We start from the raw sequence: 22,027 nt of genomic DNA, 5'->3' as shown, positions 1-22,027 counted from the left end.
CAGTCTTATCTTCATGGAGACCCCTCTCCCAGTCACAAAAGCAATGGCCTTATTCTCATGGTGGCCCCCTCCTGGTACACAAGGGTCACTGATCTCAGCTCTCACAGGAGCAATAGCCCTTGCTTCATGATCATCCCCTTCTGGCTCATTGTGATCACCGATCTCAGCTAACACAGGGCAACTGCCCTAGCTTCTGCAAGGGCTTTCGGACAGCTCGCACTCTTGCAAAGGCCCCAACTAGACAAGGTGTCCCACACTTCGTACACCAGGATCCACTCGGCAAGACCACTGCTGACTCACGCTCCCTCGAGGTGCTCTCCTCCTCACAGGACCCGATGGTCTTGGGAGACAGTCAAAAAGCTGGCGCTCCACACTCTGGACAAGAGGTCTATATTGCCAGGATAATGGCCCCTCAGGGAGACTAGCAGACCCTGGTCCCTAGTCATGTTTCCAGCAACTAGATGTCTTGGTGATTTTCTCTTCAGTTGAATCCAGCTGTAAAATAGTGCTGTTGAACAACTTGTGCTCCAACTTTGTAGCCGAGATCCCAACATGGTTGCGATTGAGCATCTGGTCCTTTGCTATTCCTGTTGTGAGTGTCAGCTTCTTTAGAGTGCTCTCTCTCCTCTGCCCTGTTCTTTGTCAAATGGACAGCCTGCCTCACCACAGGAGTTGCTCCAATTGTGATTGAACCACTCACAGGCCAAGGCAGTAACCAGGGATCACTCCTACCTGTCAGCCTCTACTGACATATGCCTCATAAAGACCTAAGCCTTCCCCTTTTCATTAATTCCTGGTCCTACTGGGCCAACCTTATCAGAATCTCCATCTCCCTGACCTTTAGTTTGCACAGAGGATGTTCTGCTCTCCCTCCTCCATTGGGTTTTACACTTCAGCCCTCAGGAATGGTAGCAATCCACATGTCCTGTCTGGGGGTTGCAGTCCGCACCTAAACTAGGCTGTCCAAGCCCTGTGCTTCGAAAATAGAACCCACAGGCCTTCGTGGTATGTACCATCTGTAGGCCCACATACACCTCAGAATGCAGATGCAAGTATCATGAGCTGTCCGGCTCTTCACAGAATCTCCATGTAGGCCAAGAATAACTTAAGTACAGGACAGTGGAACTCTACATGAGTGGGTCAGAAGGAGCCACTCCCATGACACAGGTAGAAAAGCCTGTTGACAGTACTGATCACTACTAAGCAGAAAATGGGGATGCTGCCACTACCACACTCATATCACATTAATCCTAGTAAGGACAGTAGCCCACTACAATATTAGGGTGTTGCTTGGTGTTCCCCTTCTGGTCTAACAGCACATGAGACAAGCCAAGATCCTAGTTCACACGCATGATCCATGTTCGCCCATGACCACAAATTAGTACCACGGATCCAGATATCCATGGAGATGGGGCACACAGGGCAGGGGTGTACATCTGTCATAATAAAGTGAGGTTTTCTGTTTCAACACATATATGTTACAAAGTTTATTAATACATTGATGAACAGTTTGTACTTTATTATATCACCACTGATCAAAATTGAGAATTTGTATAGGTAAACATGATCTTTAAGATTCCTAAATACGTCTTTGGGAATAAACGCTAATATTCCATCTTTTGCTGCTCAAGTTGGAATTTTAATAACAACTACTAGTATTTATTATTTTTAAAGCTATCTTCTTGCATTTGCTGGGTTAGGTGGGTCTGGGGATTAATGTGGCTCCTACAAGAGCCTCTGATTGATGCCTTTATCACTGGTTCAAATTCCAGCAACTCTGCTCAGCTTTTATTCCTCCACATTGATAATGAGTTCCAATGAGTTGGGTAACAAGACATTTACTTTCAACATCGTCAGTAGACCTCACATAGGTGAAATTGTGCTCTACATATACGTGTGTGGTATCATTTACATCTGTAATTTCTTATTTTTGAGTCGCTGCTCCTTTTTTCATTTTTCCAGTTACTGGTCAAGAACCAATTCCTACTTGGGTTTGGCTGTTTTCAGCGTTGGCGACCCTGCTTGCGTATGGATTAGGTACAGTATGGAAACATCCAGATTCTATCAGAAATCATTTCTTAGTGTGAAATAAATGCTTTGTCCTTTTTTAGGAGAAAACTGAACTGATGTAAGATGGTGAAGTAAATCATTAAAATGCCAGCGATAGAAGAAGTGACATCAAGCACCCTTTAACCTTAATGGCATCAGAGGAAGTCATATTGTGTACTTCGGTCCCTCATTCTTCCTAGGAAGTGGTCACATTAACCCAGATGGCATCACAATAACTGTCACCACCTGAGGTTCATAATAACAGGGTGCTTAATATAACAACACAGAGAAATATTTATTATAGATTTCACCTACATTAGGGTTTTGACATGAAAAGCCAGTGGAACATTTCATGGAGGATTATGTGTTGTTTGAAGAGGATATAGCACTTGGAACCTAAATTATTAACACCACAAACTCTCATGAGTTAATAGTTTTTCAGTGCATACTGCAACAAGAAATGCACCGATAAATCACAGGCAAAGGGAACAAGCATTTGCAATGCAATGGGTCTCGCGTTTGCTCAAGTTAAAGCTATTAGCATTGTAAACTCCTAACTGGACTTTTCTTGCAAGGAAACAGAAGTTTGCTCACAGTGAAACATATGGCAAAAGTGCAATTATCCATGTAACTGGCAAAAGTGCAATTATCCATGTAACAGGGTCGATGTCATGCAAAGCGCTCAACTACTGCCCAGTGAGATTGCTCTGCCTAGGAAATAAAGAGAAAAAGTAGTCCAGTAACCATACAGAAAACATTGAGCCTCATATGTTTTCAGTAGCTGGTCGGTGTGCTAAACACCAGAAAGGCATGGGGTATGCATGCCTTTCACTAATTAAATCAAGTGAATTTTAAAAGGCAAGCCCACGAACCAAAGAAACGGATGGTAATGACATGGGTGTGGTTAAAAGCCCACAGAGAGATTACACCAGGGACAGAGCGCTTTGCGCTCCACCCTAAAAATACATAGAAAACAACAGTAATTATGTGCACATATATTAGTTGATATTGACCACAAAAGAATTTGAACTATGTTATTTGCTTAAATTATTCTTTATTGTTAATACATTCTTCTTTATTCTTAATATATTTTGATTCATGATCATTTGCAAGGCACGAACATTCTTTATTTTGTGCAGTTCACTGAATTTATTTATATTACAAAACATAGGGCCTGATTACAACTTTGGAGGAGGGTGTTAATCCGTCCCAAATGTGACGGATATACCACCAGCCGTATTACGAGTCCATTTTATCCTATGAAACTCATAATACGGCGGGTGGTATATCCGTCACATTTGGGATGGATTAACACCATCCTCCAAAGTTGTAATCAGGCCCGTAATAGGTAAAGTCCTGGCTTCAGTGGAAGGTGCTGAAAATAACCTGTGCTCACCGACACACTTTACCTTCCATTCTTGCAGTGACGACTGATGATCTTTGAAAGTACTGGGGTGTAATATTTGCCCTGAACGGTAGTAAACATGATGACACAGCCACTCACAAAAATACAAAAATACATGCTCTCTCTCACACAGTCACCCGCACATGTGCACTTAACTTAAATGTAAAAACGTTTTCTTTTTACTTACTTCATTTGTCACCAAAGGTCATGGTCCAACTCTTGGTGCTCCATTTTTATTACACTATTAGTGCATAATAGACATTTTTATTAGTATAATAAAATAATAATAAAAATGGGCAGCAAATAAATAGATAGAGAGGGTGTTGTAATGCCATTTCTCTGATGCCTCTCTCAGGCCATCGGAGGGAACTTTCCATCAGCGGAGCCAACTGCGGCTGTGTTGACAGAAAACCTATGGTCTGCCTGTCTCTAAATGAGGTGGGTGGACTAGGAGTTAGGGTAGACCTCCTGTCCATCTTTTTCCTTCAGTCTCCCCAGATAAGTAAGCACCAATTATCTTGTTTGACATTTACACAAGCCACAATCAGAATAAGGAAAACATCCACCAGCGTCCTAAAAATCAAATGACTTAAGTGGGTGCACAAACCAGTTTGCACCAGTCCAGGGACCCCCAGCCCCTGCTCTGGCACAAAACTGGACAAAGGAAAGGGGATGACCACTCCTCTGTCCATCACCCCAGGGGTGGTGCCCAGAGCTCCTTCATGTGGCCCCGTGATTCTGCCATCTTGAAGGTGGCCAGGTGAGGCAGGTGATGTCACAGCCCCCTCCTTCTGGGTGGTCACCTTGCTATGTGAGCAATCGCCCTTTTAGGGCTATTTAGGTACTCCCTTTCGGGTGGGTCCTCAGATTCGATGTGCAAGACTCGAACAGGACTCTTCTGCATCATTTACTTTGACTTCTGGCCACTGGAACCGCAACTGGACTCTTCAGGAACCGACAAGGCTGAAACTCTGACAACTTCGCTTTGCAACATTGTTTCTCTGGCTCCTTCGAGCAACTGCAACATTTCCCCGGCTGTCGATCCTCTGGGGGTCGACAAGACATCAGCCTGCACCAAGAAGCAAGAAGGCATCTCCCTTGGAGTGAAGGAGTCACTCCTCTGCACCTGCAGGCACCTACAGCAATGATGTCTGGCTGCAAGGATCTGCTCTCTTGTGGAACTGCGTGGATCCTGCTTCACAGGTGGTGCTCTGGAGTGGTCCTCTTGGTCCTCTCTGCCAGCTGTCCAACTTGGGAGATGGTGAGCCCTTGCCTCTCCTAGCAGGACAGTACCCCTGTGCACCACAACTCTTGCAGCTACGAAGGCTTGTTGTCCCCTGCTCCAAGGGATCTTCAGGCTCAGAGTAGTCCTGGCCCCTGGCACTTCTTCCTGCCAAGCAGAGTATCCTCTCTGCTGCTCCAGCGACATGGGACTCATCTTCAGGTGTGCTGACTGGGCCTGACTGTGACTTACTGTGCCTGCTACCAGTGGGTTGCCTGTGGGGGCTCCACTGCTTCTTTTGGCTCTCCCGACTACTGAGGGTCACCTTAGACTCCCTTCAAAAGGTTAAGTCCCCCGGGCCTTGCTGGTCCTCTTCAGCTTTGCAACTCTGCTTTTGCTGCTCTTGCATTTGCCAAGGCTTGTTGGTGGTTGCCATTGACTTTGAAGGCACAAAGGTCTAGCTTTACCAGGATCTTTGGCCGCTGACTGACTTCCTCCATGATAAAGGAATTAAATATGAATGAGGCAGCCCTTCTGAATCCACTTTGTCTGGAACAGCATTGCTAGAAGCATCAGAACCTTAGATGAAGCCCACCTGCTGTTGGATATGGACGCTGGCCAGGGAAAATGATCCACTCTGTCTCTATGGTAAGGCTTAATGTCCCACCCCTCCAAGGTTCCACTGTTGTACACATTCAACGAAGAAGCAAGTGCATAAACCCACAGAGACTGAAAGCCACAAGGAAAGGGCAGTGCTGCTACACAAGTTCAATTTCGCGATAGTGCATCGGAACCAGATGGGCTGGTTGTTCAACTGTTGTCCACATGCCGGCAAAGCAGCTGACAATGGGCTTACCTCTTCTGCAAGGCTCTGGACTAATATTGTCTGTGACTCATAGAGGCCTCGGGACCATCCCCCTTCACAGTGGCTGTGTTTTTCCACAGCGGAGCTCCCTTACCCCACCTCGCTGGAGGAACGCTACAGACTGTTGCAGACGGCATGGACCCTCAGGTTTTGGTTTTCAATGTTTCTAGGCAGGGAACTCATTTGTAGATCTGTTTCTTGCTCCTCTCCCCACCTCACCTGATAACCTGTGCTTTTTTCACATACACTGCTGGCACTACCTTGCAGCCGGCATATGGGGGTACATGCGCACCACCTAGCCCTCTCTGCTGTCTATGGCTCCCTTATACCTGCTTATCTATGATTAACATACTTAGCTTGAATGGCAGAGGTCTCAAAGCCAAGTGAAGTGCCTTTTGCTCCTTTCCTTTCTCAGGGATGATAAATCGGACATCTGTCTCATACAACAAACCCACCTGCTTAAAACAGACTGGAAGTGCTAACGATCCCGATGGTTTGACCGCCAATACTTCTGACGGGGTAAGGAAAGAAGGCAGGTGGTGATTCTCTTCGCTACTCACTTTTCAGGGAGGGTGATTCAAACCCATATTGAATTGCCTGGCAGGTTCTTATTGTTGCTAATAGATCTGAATGGCCGCACATTTACATTGGCAAACCTCTATACCTCAAATGACCACCAGGAAACTTTCCTTAAGGAAGCCATAGGCTATGTCCTTAATACCCCTGACACAGACCTAATCAAAGGGGGAGACTTTAACATAGTTCCCAATGCCCCTATCGGCAGGTCCATCCAGAGGACAGGACAGACTGGTGCTCTTACCCCAGCATGCAAACAATGGCTAACAGAGGAAGGATTGGTGGACGTGTGGTGACACAAACACCCAACCGCAAAAGACTACACCTTTTTCTACAGTGCCCACCAGACTTATGCTAGAATTGACTTCTTCCTCACATCCCTGCGCATTACCAATGTGACTATGACAGTGGATATCGGAGTGGCCTCCCTCTCTGATCATTCCCCAATTGTCCTTAGATGTGCATTTCCTAACTCCACACCACCCACCAAACTTGGCGCCTTATCAACAAGCTCTTCACCTATGACAAAACAGTTAGTGATATTACGACCACTATTACTTCCTTTTTAGCTACTAAAGGCACATCGGATCCATGTATGGCATTACTGTGGTTACTGTTGTACGGGGTCAGTTTATAGCTATAGCAGCTCGCCTTAATAAAGACTGACGCAATACCCGAGCTCAGTTGGAAACCAATATAAAGGAATTAGAGGACACATACAAACGTACTGGTTCATTTCAATGCAACGTCAACGTACAGTGGCTCACAAGCAACGTAAGGCCTTTGATAAGGATATAGCAGAATAAGGCCGATTACGCACAAAACCAAAATATTACGTGAGAGGGAAAAAAGTGGGACGCTTGCTGGCCTACCGCCTTTGCTCCCAAGCTGTTCAGAACAGGATAGATAAGCCTACGGCTCTGAATGTACCACAAAACACCAAGATTAACAGATTGTACAAGAATTTGAACAGTTCCATGCCAAATGCTACACAGCAGAGGAGCTAGATGCTGGGGACACTTCTTTTTTAGCCCAAGTTCCCATCCCTCAAGATGATGCCTCCACCTTAGAAAGTGATATCACCGCCAACAAAGTAATAATGACCATTCAATGCTTACAATAAGGCACGGCTCCTAGGCAAGATGGCTATAGCTCAGACTTCAATAAAATATTCGGGTCAATATTAGCTTCTATATTGGCATGCTTATACAACTTTTTTTAGTTCTGCTGACACCTTGACAGATACGATGCAACTTGACATGATCAAGGTGCTCCCCAAGCCCGGTAAGGACCCTGAGCAGTGCTCCTCCTACTGTCCTTCTTTTGACTTAATCTAGATGCCAAGATTTTTACGGGGATTGTGGTGACTCGTCTTACTCCCTACATGCAAGGCTTAGTGGATCATGACCCAACTAGATTTATACCTAAGGGAGGCTGTGATGAAGACACAAAGCATATTGGTCATCTGTTGGAAAAGACACAGTGCTCTCATATCCCAGTCCTTCTCTTCTCTATAGGTGCAGAGAAGGCCTTTGACTGGGTTCACCGGCCATATCTTCACTCGTTTTTGATGGATTGGCCTGGGTTCACGGTTCCATCAGTGTGCCAATGCAGCTATACATCTCCTAAGCCAATGGTGAAGGTTAACAGACCCATGTCATAACACTTTAGTATCGGCAGGGGCACTCACCAGGGTTGACCTCTTTCTCTCTTGGTTTTTGTTTTATAGATGGATCCCTTTGCTGAATGGGATGTGTGGCAACCAGAACATCACCAGGATACATATGGGAGGCAGGGAACATAAAGCAGCGCTGTATGCAGACAATGTTTTGCTGGTTTTATCAAATCCCCAGGTCTCTCTGGCAGCTGTGAAGAGCGAACTGGCAATGTTTGGTTTGACCTCTGGATTCAAAACAAACATACTGAAATTCTCTTCTTTAAACTTCACTATCCCGAAGGCTCAGTTGGAACACGATTCCCATTTGCATGGGCATTGCAAGGCATAGGTTACCTGGGCATACAGATACACTCTACACCTGGATGCACTGTTGAACACAACTATGTGGTGATCTTAAAGACCACCCAATCCGATCTGTCTAAGTGGAGGGGCTATGGGCTTTCTTGGCTGGGATGCTTGATAGCTCTTAATATAACACTTTTACTGAAAAATCTTTACATCACAAAATACTGCCACTTCAGCCCCCCTGGGTAACTGATAAGCTCTAGCACCTTACTGAGTACTTCATATGGGTTGGGAAAAAGGCATGCATGGCGAAGAGGCATGCATATTTATCCCAATCGAAGGGAGGGCTACGGGTGCCCCATCTATTATGTTACTACCAGGCAGCACAGCTTTGTTATTTGTGGAGTGGTCTAGGCCTAGCGCTGAAAAACAATGGTGTTTTATAGATCAGGCAATGGTGGGCATTCATATTTTGAAGGTACTGTGGCTCCTGAAGCAACATCAACCGGTGGGGGTCTACATGTCACCCGTACTCCGAGCTACACTTGGGGTCTGGGACAAGGTACAAACCCAACAGAAACTATCTACACACATTTCACCCCAGACATCAATTATAGGGAACCCTGACTTCCATCCCAGGCTCCATGGCTCCGCGTTCACACTGTGGCAGGATGCCAGTTGCAAGAGGGTGGGTGACTTCTTTTATGTGAACAGCCTTATGGTCTTTACTTAGATTTAGTCTGCCTATGGTCTCCAGTCCACTGCATACTGGCAATAGCCTGTCATCTGCCATTGGGTCTCACAACCTCAGATCTGCACCCATGCAGGTCGACCCCTAACACCCTTTTAAAAATGGCTCCTCATCCGCTTCTCCGACAAACGACTCCTCTCTGACATATACACATTTCTTGATACCCCACAAGCACCCTCTAAAACATCAATGGAGCGACGATGGGAGAAGAAATGAAAGAGTACATTTCCCATTAAAGAATGGGGCAACATCCTCCACTGAGCCCATGCTCCCACCCACAGTAGCTCTGGCAAAGGAATGCTTCTTAAGATTGCACACTATTGGTACTTCACACCAGCAAGGGTTGCCCAGTGGGAAGAGGGTGGGGACAATACCTGTTGGTGGCATTGCAGACAGATTGGCACTCTTACACATCTTCTCTGGCACTGCCCCAAAATAATTTCCTTCTGGGCAGAGGTATTTGCAGCGGTGGATGAAATTAATAATACTCACGTCCCCAGATTCCCTAGCTACATCTTGTTGGGCCTTCAGAATCCCCTGACATACCCCTTAAAATCTGCCAAGGGATGCACCATGACTGTTGTGCGTGGAGCCACAAACAGGTCTTACTTGCTTGTTGGTGTTCTGATACACTCCCGACGAGACTGAACTGTCTGCATTTGCTGTGGGAGCTTTTACGAATGGAGAAATTGAGAGCAGTAGTGACCAATACATTACCACAGAGTGATAAGATATGGGAGACATGCATAAGGTACCTAGCCAACACATTTAGACCACTGACTTGCCCGACATAACTGCGTGTCCTTCGTCTGACACACCCCAATCACACACCTACCCAAATCAGCATAACATGTTATTTTTAGTCTCTTTCACATCCCCCTTTTTTCCACCTTGGACCTTGTGTCTCAGTCTCTCAGGTTGTCGACACACATTTACTCCTTCCCCATTGTCATCCTTACCCTGGAATATGCTCCCTTCTTATCTTTTCTTGCTTGTCCTACTGAGTTGTTGTTCTTCTGTTGTTCCCCACCGGCCAGTGGATGGAGGTTGGATGGTTATTTTACCTTGCTGCTTAAAAGTAAAAAAAAGATTTAAACCATAAAGTTAGGCAGAGAGATCTTGCATCCTCTCTCACACTCCAATTACCATGCCCTGGAAAAGGGGTTCCCATGATAAAAGTCTTACTTCAGACAACTCGGGACTTTGTGTAGCGGAACGAGCAGCAAAGGATTTACACCATCTTCGGGGAATGAATAGATTTCAGAGACATCACAACCCATGGTTGAATTACTCTTATAATTATGGAGTTCCCACCTCCTGAAAATCGAAGCATTGTTTGAGTTTGGTGAAGGAGGCAGCAACCTTATTTAACTGGCCAGCATGTTTTGTTACTTTTTACAGGTCGGACATGATGCTATGACTTCATCAGGATCTGTGCCTCAGGCAAAAATATCACAACTGGCAAATCAGCAGGTCAGCTCTCTAATCTAATGGTCCTCAAACAATTAGTGCCTTTAAGTGGTTATGACAATCACCAAAGCATTTTTTCAAGATACAAACATTAATGAATGTGTAGGTAATTTGTGTCCATACACCAAAAGGGCATTAGACTTTTCTAGATGATTAATACAGATCGATTTCTTATTCTTATTAGATTAAGGCCACTCTGCTTTATCACAACTCAAAACTGGACCTACATGATCGCATATGTGTCTTTGCCCTCAAATCTTAGAAACATGGTGGCTGCCCTTAGTGAACAACCTGCAAGTGGATGGAGAATTGCCTAATTCAGGAACAAATAAGCATGCAGAAGTTGCATGAATGTCATTTCACCCTGTAAGAGCCTGACAGCTTATGGTTATTGGTGGGAGCCATTAATCATGCTGATCCCAGTGTTTTTAAAATGGGCAGGTACTGTCAGGTACTGGCTACCTGTACTTCTAAAATTCTAAAGGGGGAGACTACCTGGCTTCTTGCACTTTTCAGCTCTGCTGCAGTAAGCTTAATGGGAGAGTACCAGCATTTCTCAGGAGCAAATAGGTACTCTGAATAGAGAGTACCAGCACTTCTGTATCTCTGTTTAAAGCACTGGCTGTGTCCCTTTAGAACTGAAACTTGCAGAACAGACTGTTTTGAATTCCTGTGTTTGCTTAAAAGTCCATGAGATAGTTATAATTATAATTAAACGCATGACTTACTATTGTGTTTTCCAAGAGCCTCTTAATTGCAGGAAAAAGTCTAAATATTTTAAAACATCAGTGAAATCATATTTAAGAACATGGTCTCCATGAGTGAGAGGCTGGCTGAAGTGGAATCTTCTCTGTTGCTGTGATGGAACTACTTTTAAGCAGGGAATGACATGGTGATGCTAAGGGACAGCTTGGAAGTAAAAATTCCAGCTGTGGTACTGATGGTGTTTCAGAGGGGGTTGCAACATCCTGAAGGAAGTTTAAAATGGATTAAAGCATAGCCAGCTCTGTCTCTACCTGTGAAGGTCCTGGATCAAGGAGTAACAACCTCCTTGTGGCCACAGTACTCAGAGCTCCAGACACAGAATCTAGTGTCAAAATCATAGGTTTGGGATACAACGAATCAAAAACAGATTTTGTCTCCCTGGAAAGCACTTGCCTGTATCTCATATTCTTGGGGGGAAATGGGCTGCCAACTAAGCAGTACAAAGCAAGACAGTCAGCACCCCTGTGTGTGCATAGGCCAGTTCATGGGTGTATTTTAGAGGTCAAAACCAGTCTCGACAATGGATAGCCCACAAATGACCTACCGCATTTGACATTAAATGGATTGGCAGTCAATGGCACTATTAAAAGAAAGAATAATGGAACAGTTAATCTTACTTAGACACAATCTTTATGGTTATACAGGTACAGTGTTCTTTGATGATAGATCAACAGTATCTGCCATTCAAAAGGACAGTCTTCCATGACGATAGGTCAGCAATAGTTACCATTCAACACTCTCATTCAGTCCATGTTCATGGCTCAGTAGACAGAAAATCTTTTTTTGTTCTTTTAGCTGTAACAGCCACTCATTTCCAGTATCTTGGTGTTCCTGGATATTGGATATTGCAATGAGATGTGCCCTTCAAAAACAAGACACCAGTTTGTGGCCAGGCAACCTATCGCTATGTGCATATATGCTCTATAATGCATGTTTTCACTTTTTTATGGATTGTCTACAAAGGTCTTGTGGGACCTGTTGGTCCTTCAGATTAGTCCTACACTTAAAAGTGAACCTCTGTGGGAGGGGTGGGGGGTAATAACTGTATGCACACATTCAGGATCTTCTAGTGTTTTTGATTTTCTGCGGTACCCAGTTGGGAAACACTGGGAACACTGAAAGGTTGTAGACATGTTATTCTACCCTTGGGCAATTGACGTGTTTTATAATTTTCTAGCCAAAGACCAGACGCTTGTGGGATGTCCACATTGCTTCAGTTTAGTAGTGAGTTCAGCTATCCTAATCTTAAATTCTACAACCTGTGAACTTACTAACCATTTCAGTGGTGTTTGACTTGTTTTGCAACCATACATTCATTTTAAATATGTTTTTCACTGGGAATGTCTCAGTTTTTTAAAAATGTACCTTTAATATCTTATGAACAAACAAACCCTCTAATTTTCCTTGCCAAAGTTTTGTGAGTCATGTTTTTAGATATACTGCTTTGGGTCATAATTAGAGACAGAGCTTACGGTCAGCCCCCCATGCAGCCATCCCTCACTGCATAGAGGATAGCCACAGAATATGGTCAATGGCCAGTCTCCACTGCAAACAGTCTTGGGCATGGGCAGATGGGGTTGGCCAAAGCATCCAGGTATTGCCATGGTTGGCTTCAGAGCCTACCTACAGCTTCTTATGCATCATCATGTACCTGCTCCAAGGAGTTGTGAGTCCCTGTGCCAAAATAACTATGTGACCAACTCCTTCAACACTTGACTTTTGATCATTTTGTGGGGGGTTTGCTGAAGGGCCTGCTCCCAAAGCACTGTGTGGCCAACCCACACTGTGCACAGCCTTTGGCCGCTGTGCTATGAGATCTGGCCATAGTCACTGGCCTAAAGCCAGGCCCTGCACCCAGTCCCCCTTGCACCCAATCTAACCCTCATATGGCTGTCAGCTGTGCACAACGGGGTTTGGCCATGGGACCTATTGTCCTGCCAGGCTCTGAACACAATTCCTAGTGAAGCAACACCCTGCTGCATACTCACTTTGGATCGAAGTAGTCAAGTTGCCCGCAAGGTTGGCCTTGCACCCAAGTTCCAGTGTGACCAAACCTAGCTGTGCACAGCCTCTGGTTATGCTGCTGGACCAGGCCTGCAGTCACAGGCCCTGCATCCAACCACCCATGTGATCAACCCACCATGTGACCAAACTCTGCCTTTGTTTAGAGGATGGGAAACTGCACATAAAGTCGATTTTCCTTCCGATGTTCACCAACAATACTGACTTTGGTGGTTTGTTGCTGGAAAGCAAAAGAAAATCCTGAGCTGGGTGAAAAACATGGCAGTTACTTGGCATTTAACTGAGATGAATGCACGTCTCCCTCACTGATGAGTGCACTTTCATCAAAGAGACCCATGTCAGACAAGCATGGATCTCTAGATATAATGGGTGGTTCTCTTCTTGGGCATGGAGGCTCAAGCCTCCACCATTCTGGCAGGTTAGTGGGCAATTACTGCATGCTTGCAATTTTTCTCTGATAGGTTTTGTCAGCAAGAAAGGGTTCAGTAGAAATGCAACATATGTGGAATTTGGCATGGTAAATATGTATGCTTTTTACTAAAAATATATTTTTATTATTTTTTTAACAATGGTACAGCTCATGAAACAGTCCAAACACATAGTTGTATGATTATTGGTGTATATCTAAGCATAATCACAAAACAAAATGTTCATGGTCTGAGTATAGGCTTGTCTTACATGTTGTGCAGGGTTTAGAATTCACGAGTGGGTGTGTCTTGGCTCACAATATTATGCTCATTTGACGCTCAAGTTGGGGAAGTGCATGGATGCTGTGCACTCCCACAAATGGGTGGCCACTTAGAAGGTGACTTTTGGGTTGCCTATCTACTCAAAGAGCTGAAGGGTTGAACCGAGGGTGCCACCATGATAACCATGATCTAACATGGAGTTGTGACTTTGTCAGAGAATGTGAAAACCCCTCCATGGCATAATTATGCCAGGACCTACCAAACCAAAGCGCAGTGAGGGGCGGGGAGTGGATATTTCTTTTTCTACTAAAGAGGTATTAGTTGTTTAGCTGCCCGGTAATGTACTGTATGAGTTCCCATGTGTTGTCTGTCATGTCTGCTGGGTGGGCATCTTGACTTCCAAAAGTGTGCATGGCAGGTCTTTTGGTAGTGGGTACCCTATGAAGTTGTTAATGTGACCCAGAACCTCCTTCCAAAAGACAATAATAATTGTGCAAGACCAACAGATATGTGTGTAGGTACCCTTCTAATAACACATCTCTAACAGTAAACTAACACCTGTGGGGAGATCCAATGGGGATACAGTGGTGTGAAATACCATTGTTAAATGTGTTCATATGCCTTCTCTCTCAACAGAACATGTCTAAATAATTTAGATGTGTCTTTCCACAAACTTTGTCATCTAGACTCTGGAATATCTCCCTGTAGATCCATTTCCCATCTACATTGGAAGGGATATTTGAGGTACACTGAGGAGCATTTCCCTTCACATGCTGAAGATTATACCAATGCCCAAGACACTTTGTACAAGATTAATGGTGGTCATTTTATTTTGGGGGAGCAAAGCCTAGTGTCTAGTGACAATATTGCAGGTGGCTGGATTCAGGAACCTGGAAATCATTTTTACATTCTTGAAAGGGTTTAATTGTTCTGTTTTCTCAAACAGATCACACACTGTCCTACATTTCGTTTTGGTACAATCAGTAAAGGAGTCTCCAGGAATGAAGGATTGGTTTTGTGCTGTTGTTACAGTGAAGGAAGTGAAGTAAGGCCAGTTTTAGTTGCTAGTAAATCCCATATGCCCATCACTCTTCTCGTTGGGGTGGTTAAGTAGACATGTCTAGGGTGGCAGATTCTATCTAACTATGCTAAGTCCCACAGTGACCACCCGACAACCACTCTATCCATATATATAAGGACCTGAACACTTATGCAGAAGCAATATGTAATCTTTCACCACCCTCACTATGAAGTGGTATCCATAGAATATAGCAAATGGAGAATCTTGGCAAAATTTAGAGTGATGGGATTAGAGGAGGAACACCAGGCAATAAATCCTGCAAGTGATGAGAAGTTGTTACTGTCAGTTTTTTAGATTCTCTTATTAAAAGGCACTCCTTTGTTTTTTGGTAAGGGATACTCTCCAACCTCTCTCCTGGGGCACTTGGCTAAAGGAATGATGCATGTTGAATGGAGTCATAAACACAAACTTTGTGGGGAGATAAATAGAAGGGGATCCAGTGGAGATGAAACCCTGTAAGGACAACTTGCAGTTAAAATATGACCTGTACAGTATGAACATCATGACTCTAGATTATTCATAAAGCAGTGCTTGTAATCTTACAGCTACAGATGCACCTATGTTTCCAGTTTTCTGAAGCTAAAAACCTCTGTAGAATAAACTATGGATTATCTTGTCTGGTGAACATCGCTCTCGGTACAATCTGATTAACATGTTCAAAATCTCCAAGGTCTTTATACCAAACCTCAAAAAGTAAAGGACACCATTCTTATAAAAAATAACCTGAGCTCACTTTGTTCACATCCACTCAAGACTGAGCTTCTGACTTCCCTGTGGGCAGAAGTATTCACATTCCCAGTTCCACATATATCGGAAAAATCCTCATGTCCAGCAAAACTGCTGTGTTAACTATTGTGAGGTAATAGTCTTGCACACACAGTAACCAAACAATGCAATATGCGGCAAGGCATAGTCCTTAAAAGAGGCTGGAAGCTAAATATTACACAAAATAGGTGCTGCCTTTTACTGCCTGAGTAATCTTCTGGTTAGGTCGAGTGTAAGCATACGACCTCTTGTATACTTTTTCTGTGGGCTTCCAGCTATTTCATTTGTTAGTTTCAGTGTAATTTAAAAAACCTTGCTTGCTAGTGGTCAGTCATGCCTCTTTGTACCTCCTTCTTCTAGGTAGGAGCATGGACCAACTACTGTAAAATTACGCTTTGTCCTGTTTATCTGGTCTGTAGGGGACTTTTTTTTTTTTTTACTGTTTCCTGCTCCTGTCTAGGGAAGCTTTCCCTTTTCATTTGCAGAGCATTCTTGCTCTGAAGCTGTAAACAGGGCTATAAATCAGGCTGTTATCTTGGTCTCATTTGGTGTTTGTGGGCTCTCTGCACCCTCTATCAGCTGCCTGGCTCCCGCCCTTCCTTGACTTGGATTTTCTTTATCAACTCTACCCGAGCTCCGCAATTCTTAGAGATAGTGCCCACTTCTGCTCCATACCAGGATCCCACTCACAGCTCCATTAGTGCACCCAAGTTCACACACTCCGAGCCCTCAGCCGTGCCAGGAACCCCACATATGTTGTCTGCCAGAGCATCTCAGTTCTTGCAGTCAGTACACTCTGCTGCTCCAGTACTGGGATCTTGAGTGCAACTCAGTTCACACACTCCAAGTCCTCAGCCATGCCCCGTGCCATGAACCCCACACAAGCTGTCTGCCAGAGCAACTCAGTTTCTGAGCTTAGCTGTAAACAAGGTTAACTTGGTCACGTTTGGTCTGCCTGCCTGTGGTCTCTGGTGCTGAGAGCAAGGGAGGCTGGCTTGTAATTGCTTATAGCCTAGCCACCCAGGGCTTCTTACTCCAGGGTCTGCAACAAAATTAGCAGTGCTAGCTGCACACCACAAAATTGTTTTGATGAACTTTGGAATAAACTGTGACTGCTTGATGTTTCCGGCTTTCTTAGTCAGATGTGACTGGCCTTTCCTAATTAAGAAATTAAGTGGTGTTGTAAATTAACCTGCTACCCCCACTTTTGTCCCAACAAGCATACAGGAACGTTCCCCCCATCCAGAAGCCCCACCCCCAGATGTAACCTGATGTCACCTAGGACACCTTTGTATGGCATCCTTGCTCTTTCAGCTCTACTACCCACATGCAGCTCAGCCAGAGCACCTCCTTCCAAGCACTCAGTGCCCACTGCTGTTCCAGTGCTGCAGCGCCTCACCCAGCTGTACCAGGGCTTCACAATCCTTAGGGACAGTGCCCACTTCTGCTCCATACTGGGATCCCACTTGCAGCTCCATCAGTGCACCTCAGTTCACACACTACAAGCCCTCAGCCATGCCAGTGCCAGAACTCCACATGCTGTCTTCCAGAGCACCTCAGTTCTTACAGTCAGTACACAATGGTGTTCCAGTACTTGGACCCTGAGCGCATCTTCATCGGTGCACCTCAGTTCAAAAACTCCAAGCCCCTCAGCCCTGCCCGTGCCAAAACCCCACACATGCTGTCTGACAAAGCACCGCAGTTCTTACAGTCAGTACACACTGATGTTCCAGTACTGGGACCTTGAGCGCAGCTCCATCAGTACACCTCAGTTCTACCCCAGCGAGATCACTTTGTTTCCTATACTCGGAACTCGCTCACATACAGTTCAATTACAGAGCCTCAAATCTAATATTCAGTCCCACTGCCAAGCCAATACTGGACCCAAAAGAGCAAAACACGACTCAGCCAGTGCACCTCAAGTCTAACATCCAACGCCACTGTTGATGGGACACAGCTCCGCCAGAATCCATCAATTCTCACATTCAGTGCACATTTCTTCTCAGCACTAAGGTTCAGACACATCCCCTTCAGGACTCCTTGCTTCTGTGGTTCAGAGATAATGCCACTCCAATGCTGGGCCCCCCTCGCAGATTTACCAGGGCACCTCCAGGCTAACACTCTGCAAAACTGGCATGCCAATTCTAGGTTCCACACATATCTCCATTAACAAACCTCACTTCTGACCATGTGTTTTGTTACTATTCCAGTACTGCAGCCCACATTCAACTCTGTCAGTGAACCTCAACCGTAACCTTCAGCGCCCCATTATTCCAATACCACGAAATACACGCCACTCTGCTTCTCATTCCTCTGCCTTTCTGTTATTCCAGCACTGGGCCAGGACACATCTCTCTCCATACCGCCAATCCTGATCTGAAGCGCCCTAGTATTGTTGTATTGGGATTCACATACAACTCTGCTAATGCACCTACTGCTGTTCTGCAGTGCCCCCAGCTGTTCCACACTATGACTTCTGTTTGAGGTCGTGGGGGAGCCAATTAAATCCATTCTTAGCTGTCATCTTTATTTGGAGGGTCTGTTTCACCTATCTCACTCCTTTCTTTCCTTTACTCTGGTTACTGTCAATGTTTTCTTTCTCCCCCATTTTTCTCTTTCCAGCTCTTAAAATCCACATGTGAACAGTTTAGCTATTTCTTTTAACTGTTTATCTCTACTCCTCTCCCTTTTTTTTATTTCCCTCTTCCTCTTACTACCTCCTCTTTCGAACTCGCAAAGACTTGGTTATTTTTTCCTTGTTTCGTTCCTCTATTTTTTCTTCATCAGCCGTTCATTCTTTCTCTATTTTTTCTCTCGCCTTCATTCTTTCTTTGTCTTTTTTATTTGCGCTTTCCTTTGACTTGGTATGCGTCCTTTCACTTTTTTTTTATCTTTCTTCCTTCCTTTCTCTGGTGTTTTTCTCATCTTTGTCAATTCACTTTTTACTCTAAAACCCTTTTTTTCCCATCTGTACGTGGAAGCCCTAAGTTACTTGCCAGGATCCGATTTGTCAAAGTGGTTTTTCCATTCTGTGTCTCTGAGAAATGTTTCAGTACATACTCTTTCAGTGTTTGATTCTCTCACTATCTCTCTTTTTTCCTCTAATGTTAATTTTTCCCGATCTTTTCACACTTCTTTCATTATTGTTTCCTCTTTATCTTTCGTTTGCTAGCTTCCTTTCCTTTTTGTCTTTTGAATCACACGTTTGCTCTATTTCTTCTCTTAGTTGTGCTTTCAACTTCTCGTTCTTTCTTTCCCTTCTTTCTTTATTTATTTGCAACCCCTTCTCTTTCTTCTTTTTGTCTGTTGTATTCCTTTCACTTCCCCGTTTCTGCCCCATCCGCTTTGTCTCCTGAGGACTAGTTATTAATGGACCTACGGACCTCACTCAACTCTAATTACTGCTGTATTTTCCTGCCGAAATTGCAGTCAACAAATTTTCTTTCATACTCCAGGGCCCATGACACCATTACTAGGCCACTTGTTCTTTCCATCTTTACTCCTGACTCCCTCTTTCCTTTCACCCTCCAATCTGTCCCAAATGATATTTGTGTTATGGTGTTTTAAGCATTACACTCTCATGCCAAAAGTTTATTTCTGATAAAGGTTTTTATGATAATTGTATATGTTTAAAGACCGATGAAGAAGGTAAATGGAAGTGCTTTGGTTAAATGCTAGGCCACTGGAATTATATGGCAGGAAAAGACAAAATTATGAGGCAGGGTTGACCAAATTTATGTGGCAAGAAAAGTCCAGTTATGAATTTACAATGTCAATAGCTCTAACTAAAGAAAATGCGAGACCTATTCCGTTGCAAATGCTTGTTTTTCTAATGGCCTCCTTGTCAGACAAAATGATCCTCATGCTATAAAAAGTACTCACAGAAAGGGCCCTTAGGAGGATATTAACTTCTATTATGTCTAAATGACCCATGCATAAAATGTGCAGAGGACACCACTTTTTGAGCTCAACTACTGTGGCCTGTCTAAGACTGGACCAAATAGCCTGCCTCTGTGCATCCAGGTGTTTGGTCAGGTTGAGACCCAAATATTTTATCTAGTGCTCTGCTTAAGTAAAGGGAGTTGCTGACTCTAGGTGGCTTAGGCCTAACTCTGCCCGTGGCACTGAGATGTTCTAAATAACAAACATTTGCTTATTTACTTTGAAGTCAGATACATTTTCAAAGTGTTCTTACTACATTGACATAACCAGGAGTGGTGAGCGTGTTCTGTAAGCAAGATCAGGACATTGTCTACAAATAGGCAAATCTTGTGCTTGATGTCTTCAAAGGGGATGCCCTTTATCTCTTTAGACTCCCTAAGATGATAGCAAAAATGTTCAGCCACCACGATGAGAACAAGGGGAGAAAGAGGGTACCCCTGCTTTGTGCACCTATGTAGTGCAAAAGAGGGTTAACATGCTCTATTAACATTGGCTGAGGCCCCGAAAAATCTTATCCAGCTATTAATTATCGCTCCCAGGCCTAGCTTATCTAGGACTAACACCAGGAAGCTTCAAGTAAGCTGGACAAAGGCCTTCTCTGCTTTAGAAGTGCTGCCCTCATAATATTTCTTAGGGAAAAAACAAGGGTGCGCTGAATATTCTAAAACAGGAACCTTGGTCAGTAGTATAAATGAGAAAACAATGGTTCCCTATAGACTTACTTGAGCAATCATAGTCAAACAATTGGTGGATTAAACTACTATCCACTTTGGAAACATTAATCATACAATAAAGAATGAATAGCACATTCCAGAATTATGAGAGACCAACCATTGTAAAGAGAAACTATATGCAATTTATTCACAAGAATAAAAAAATAATTGATTGTAAGAAAAACTGCAAGGTGAACAGGAAAGTGATGAGTGCATGTGAAGTGGATGATTGGATGTCTGGTGACCTAGAAGGGGAATACGCCTCTTACCAATAGGGACATAGAAATTGGAGGTGCCTGGTGTTGGCATGTGTATCTTGTCACTGGCCTGGTGAGGAAGAGATAGGGAATGTGGAAAGAAGCTCAACATTCGCCTTCCTACAACCCAGCTCTGAAGTGACCCCCCAACTCAGCCCTATTACCACAACATTGATTAATCATTTTTGTCCATCAGGTTTCCATTGTCGCTGTTTCGATATGCTGTGGTGCCATGTCAAGGCATATCAGTCTTCCCTACTCCCATGGTTTTCAGATGCTGGATGACTTCTGCCTTATCTTTCTCTATGCTGAACGACAGGGCTCTTTTAGTTCCACAACTGATATGGAAAGTCTGCCATTCCAGTCACAGTTCTTGTGCTGATCTCTTTGCTACAAGCATTGGTCTCTCCCCTGTCCCCACCAAGGAAGTCTTAAGCTTCAGCCAGGAATCACACCACCTTTCAGGGTGGCCCCACTGATACGGGATACCAGTCTCTTTGTTTTGTTGAGTAATGGTAGACTGATCTTGGTTTAAGTGGAATTTGTGCCCTCTGAATTTGAGTTCTCTTTCTCTCTCGCTTTTCTCATGATAAACTCTTTTTCCTCAAACAAGTAAACCCTGGTGAGATATCCAGAAAGGGAGTGTTTGTGGTCCTTTTATGAAAAGACACTATGGGTGCAGTCCATGGACATTTGTGGTGCCTCTGGGAGACCACGGGTATTGTTTAGGAGGTCACTCACATAGCCCTGAATGTTATCTTCATCTGTTTCCCTGGGGACTCCTCTAATGTGAATGTTCTTTTGACGACTATGGTTTTCCAAGTCATCTTGTTTTGTCTGCGGTTTAACTCAAGGGTGAGGATTCTGCCCCATATGTAGTTGTATTCTTCGCCTCTAGCATCAGATAGGCATTCCAGGTCATTCTGTCTGTCCCTCAATTGTGTCAGATCTCCTTTTAGCTCCTGTGTGCAGAGTGTTGTGTTTCAATTGAGCCTACATCTGAGTGTATTTAAGAAAGGAAGTGGGCTAGATAGTTTTGGGTTATCTGGAGTAGGGGCTAATTGCTTCTTTTGTTGGTGTCTGGCTCGTAATTTTACTTAGGGCGTCCTGTACACTCACTCAAGTTTTCCCCTTGGATCCAATCCAGCAACATCCTGAGGCCTACAAGGCCCCAGCAAGAGGAGGTTGCTGATGAAGTTTGGGGGATAACCTTTTTTTTCAAATATATTTTTATTTAACTGTTTGCTGTTTTACATTTGTAGGTCATTTTACAGTAACGTTTTGTCATTATTATACACATCTCTTAAGTTGTCCGCACCACTGTTTTGCTTTGTTTGCATTGTGTTTCACAATTACTTGCTCAATTCAGTAGTTTAATAATACTTGTGTAATATTGCTCCCATCACTTAATCAATCCGACTTTATGGAGACAGTACTTACAGTGCCCCTCGTTACTTTTAATAATGGTGACCTGATAACAGACTTAACTCCA

General features: G+C 44.1%; 1 protein-coding gene across 1 annotated transcript in view; it reads left to right on the top strand.

The window, feature by feature from the left end:
• Nucleotides 1-22,027, top strand: part of LOC138276821 (ethanolaminephosphotransferase 1-like) — a 355,017-nt gene that overhangs the window by 33,294 nt on the left and 299,696 nt on the right. The window contains exon 4 of the mRNA XM_069219207.1: nt 1,963-2,037. Coding sequence (XP_069075308.1) covers nt 1,963-2,037 — 75 coding nt within the window. The remainder of the gene's footprint in view (nt 1-1,962; nt 2,038-22,027) is intronic.

Source organism: Pleurodeles waltl, chromosome 2_2, assembly GCF_031143425.1.
Source record: "Pleurodeles waltl isolate 20211129_DDA chromosome 2_2, aPleWal1.hap1.20221129, whole genome shotgun sequence".
NCBI classification, from domain to species: domain Eukaryota; kingdom Metazoa; phylum Chordata; class Amphibia; order Caudata; family Salamandridae; genus Pleurodeles; species Pleurodeles waltl.
This window is presented reverse-complemented; position numbering and strand designations above follow the sequence as displayed.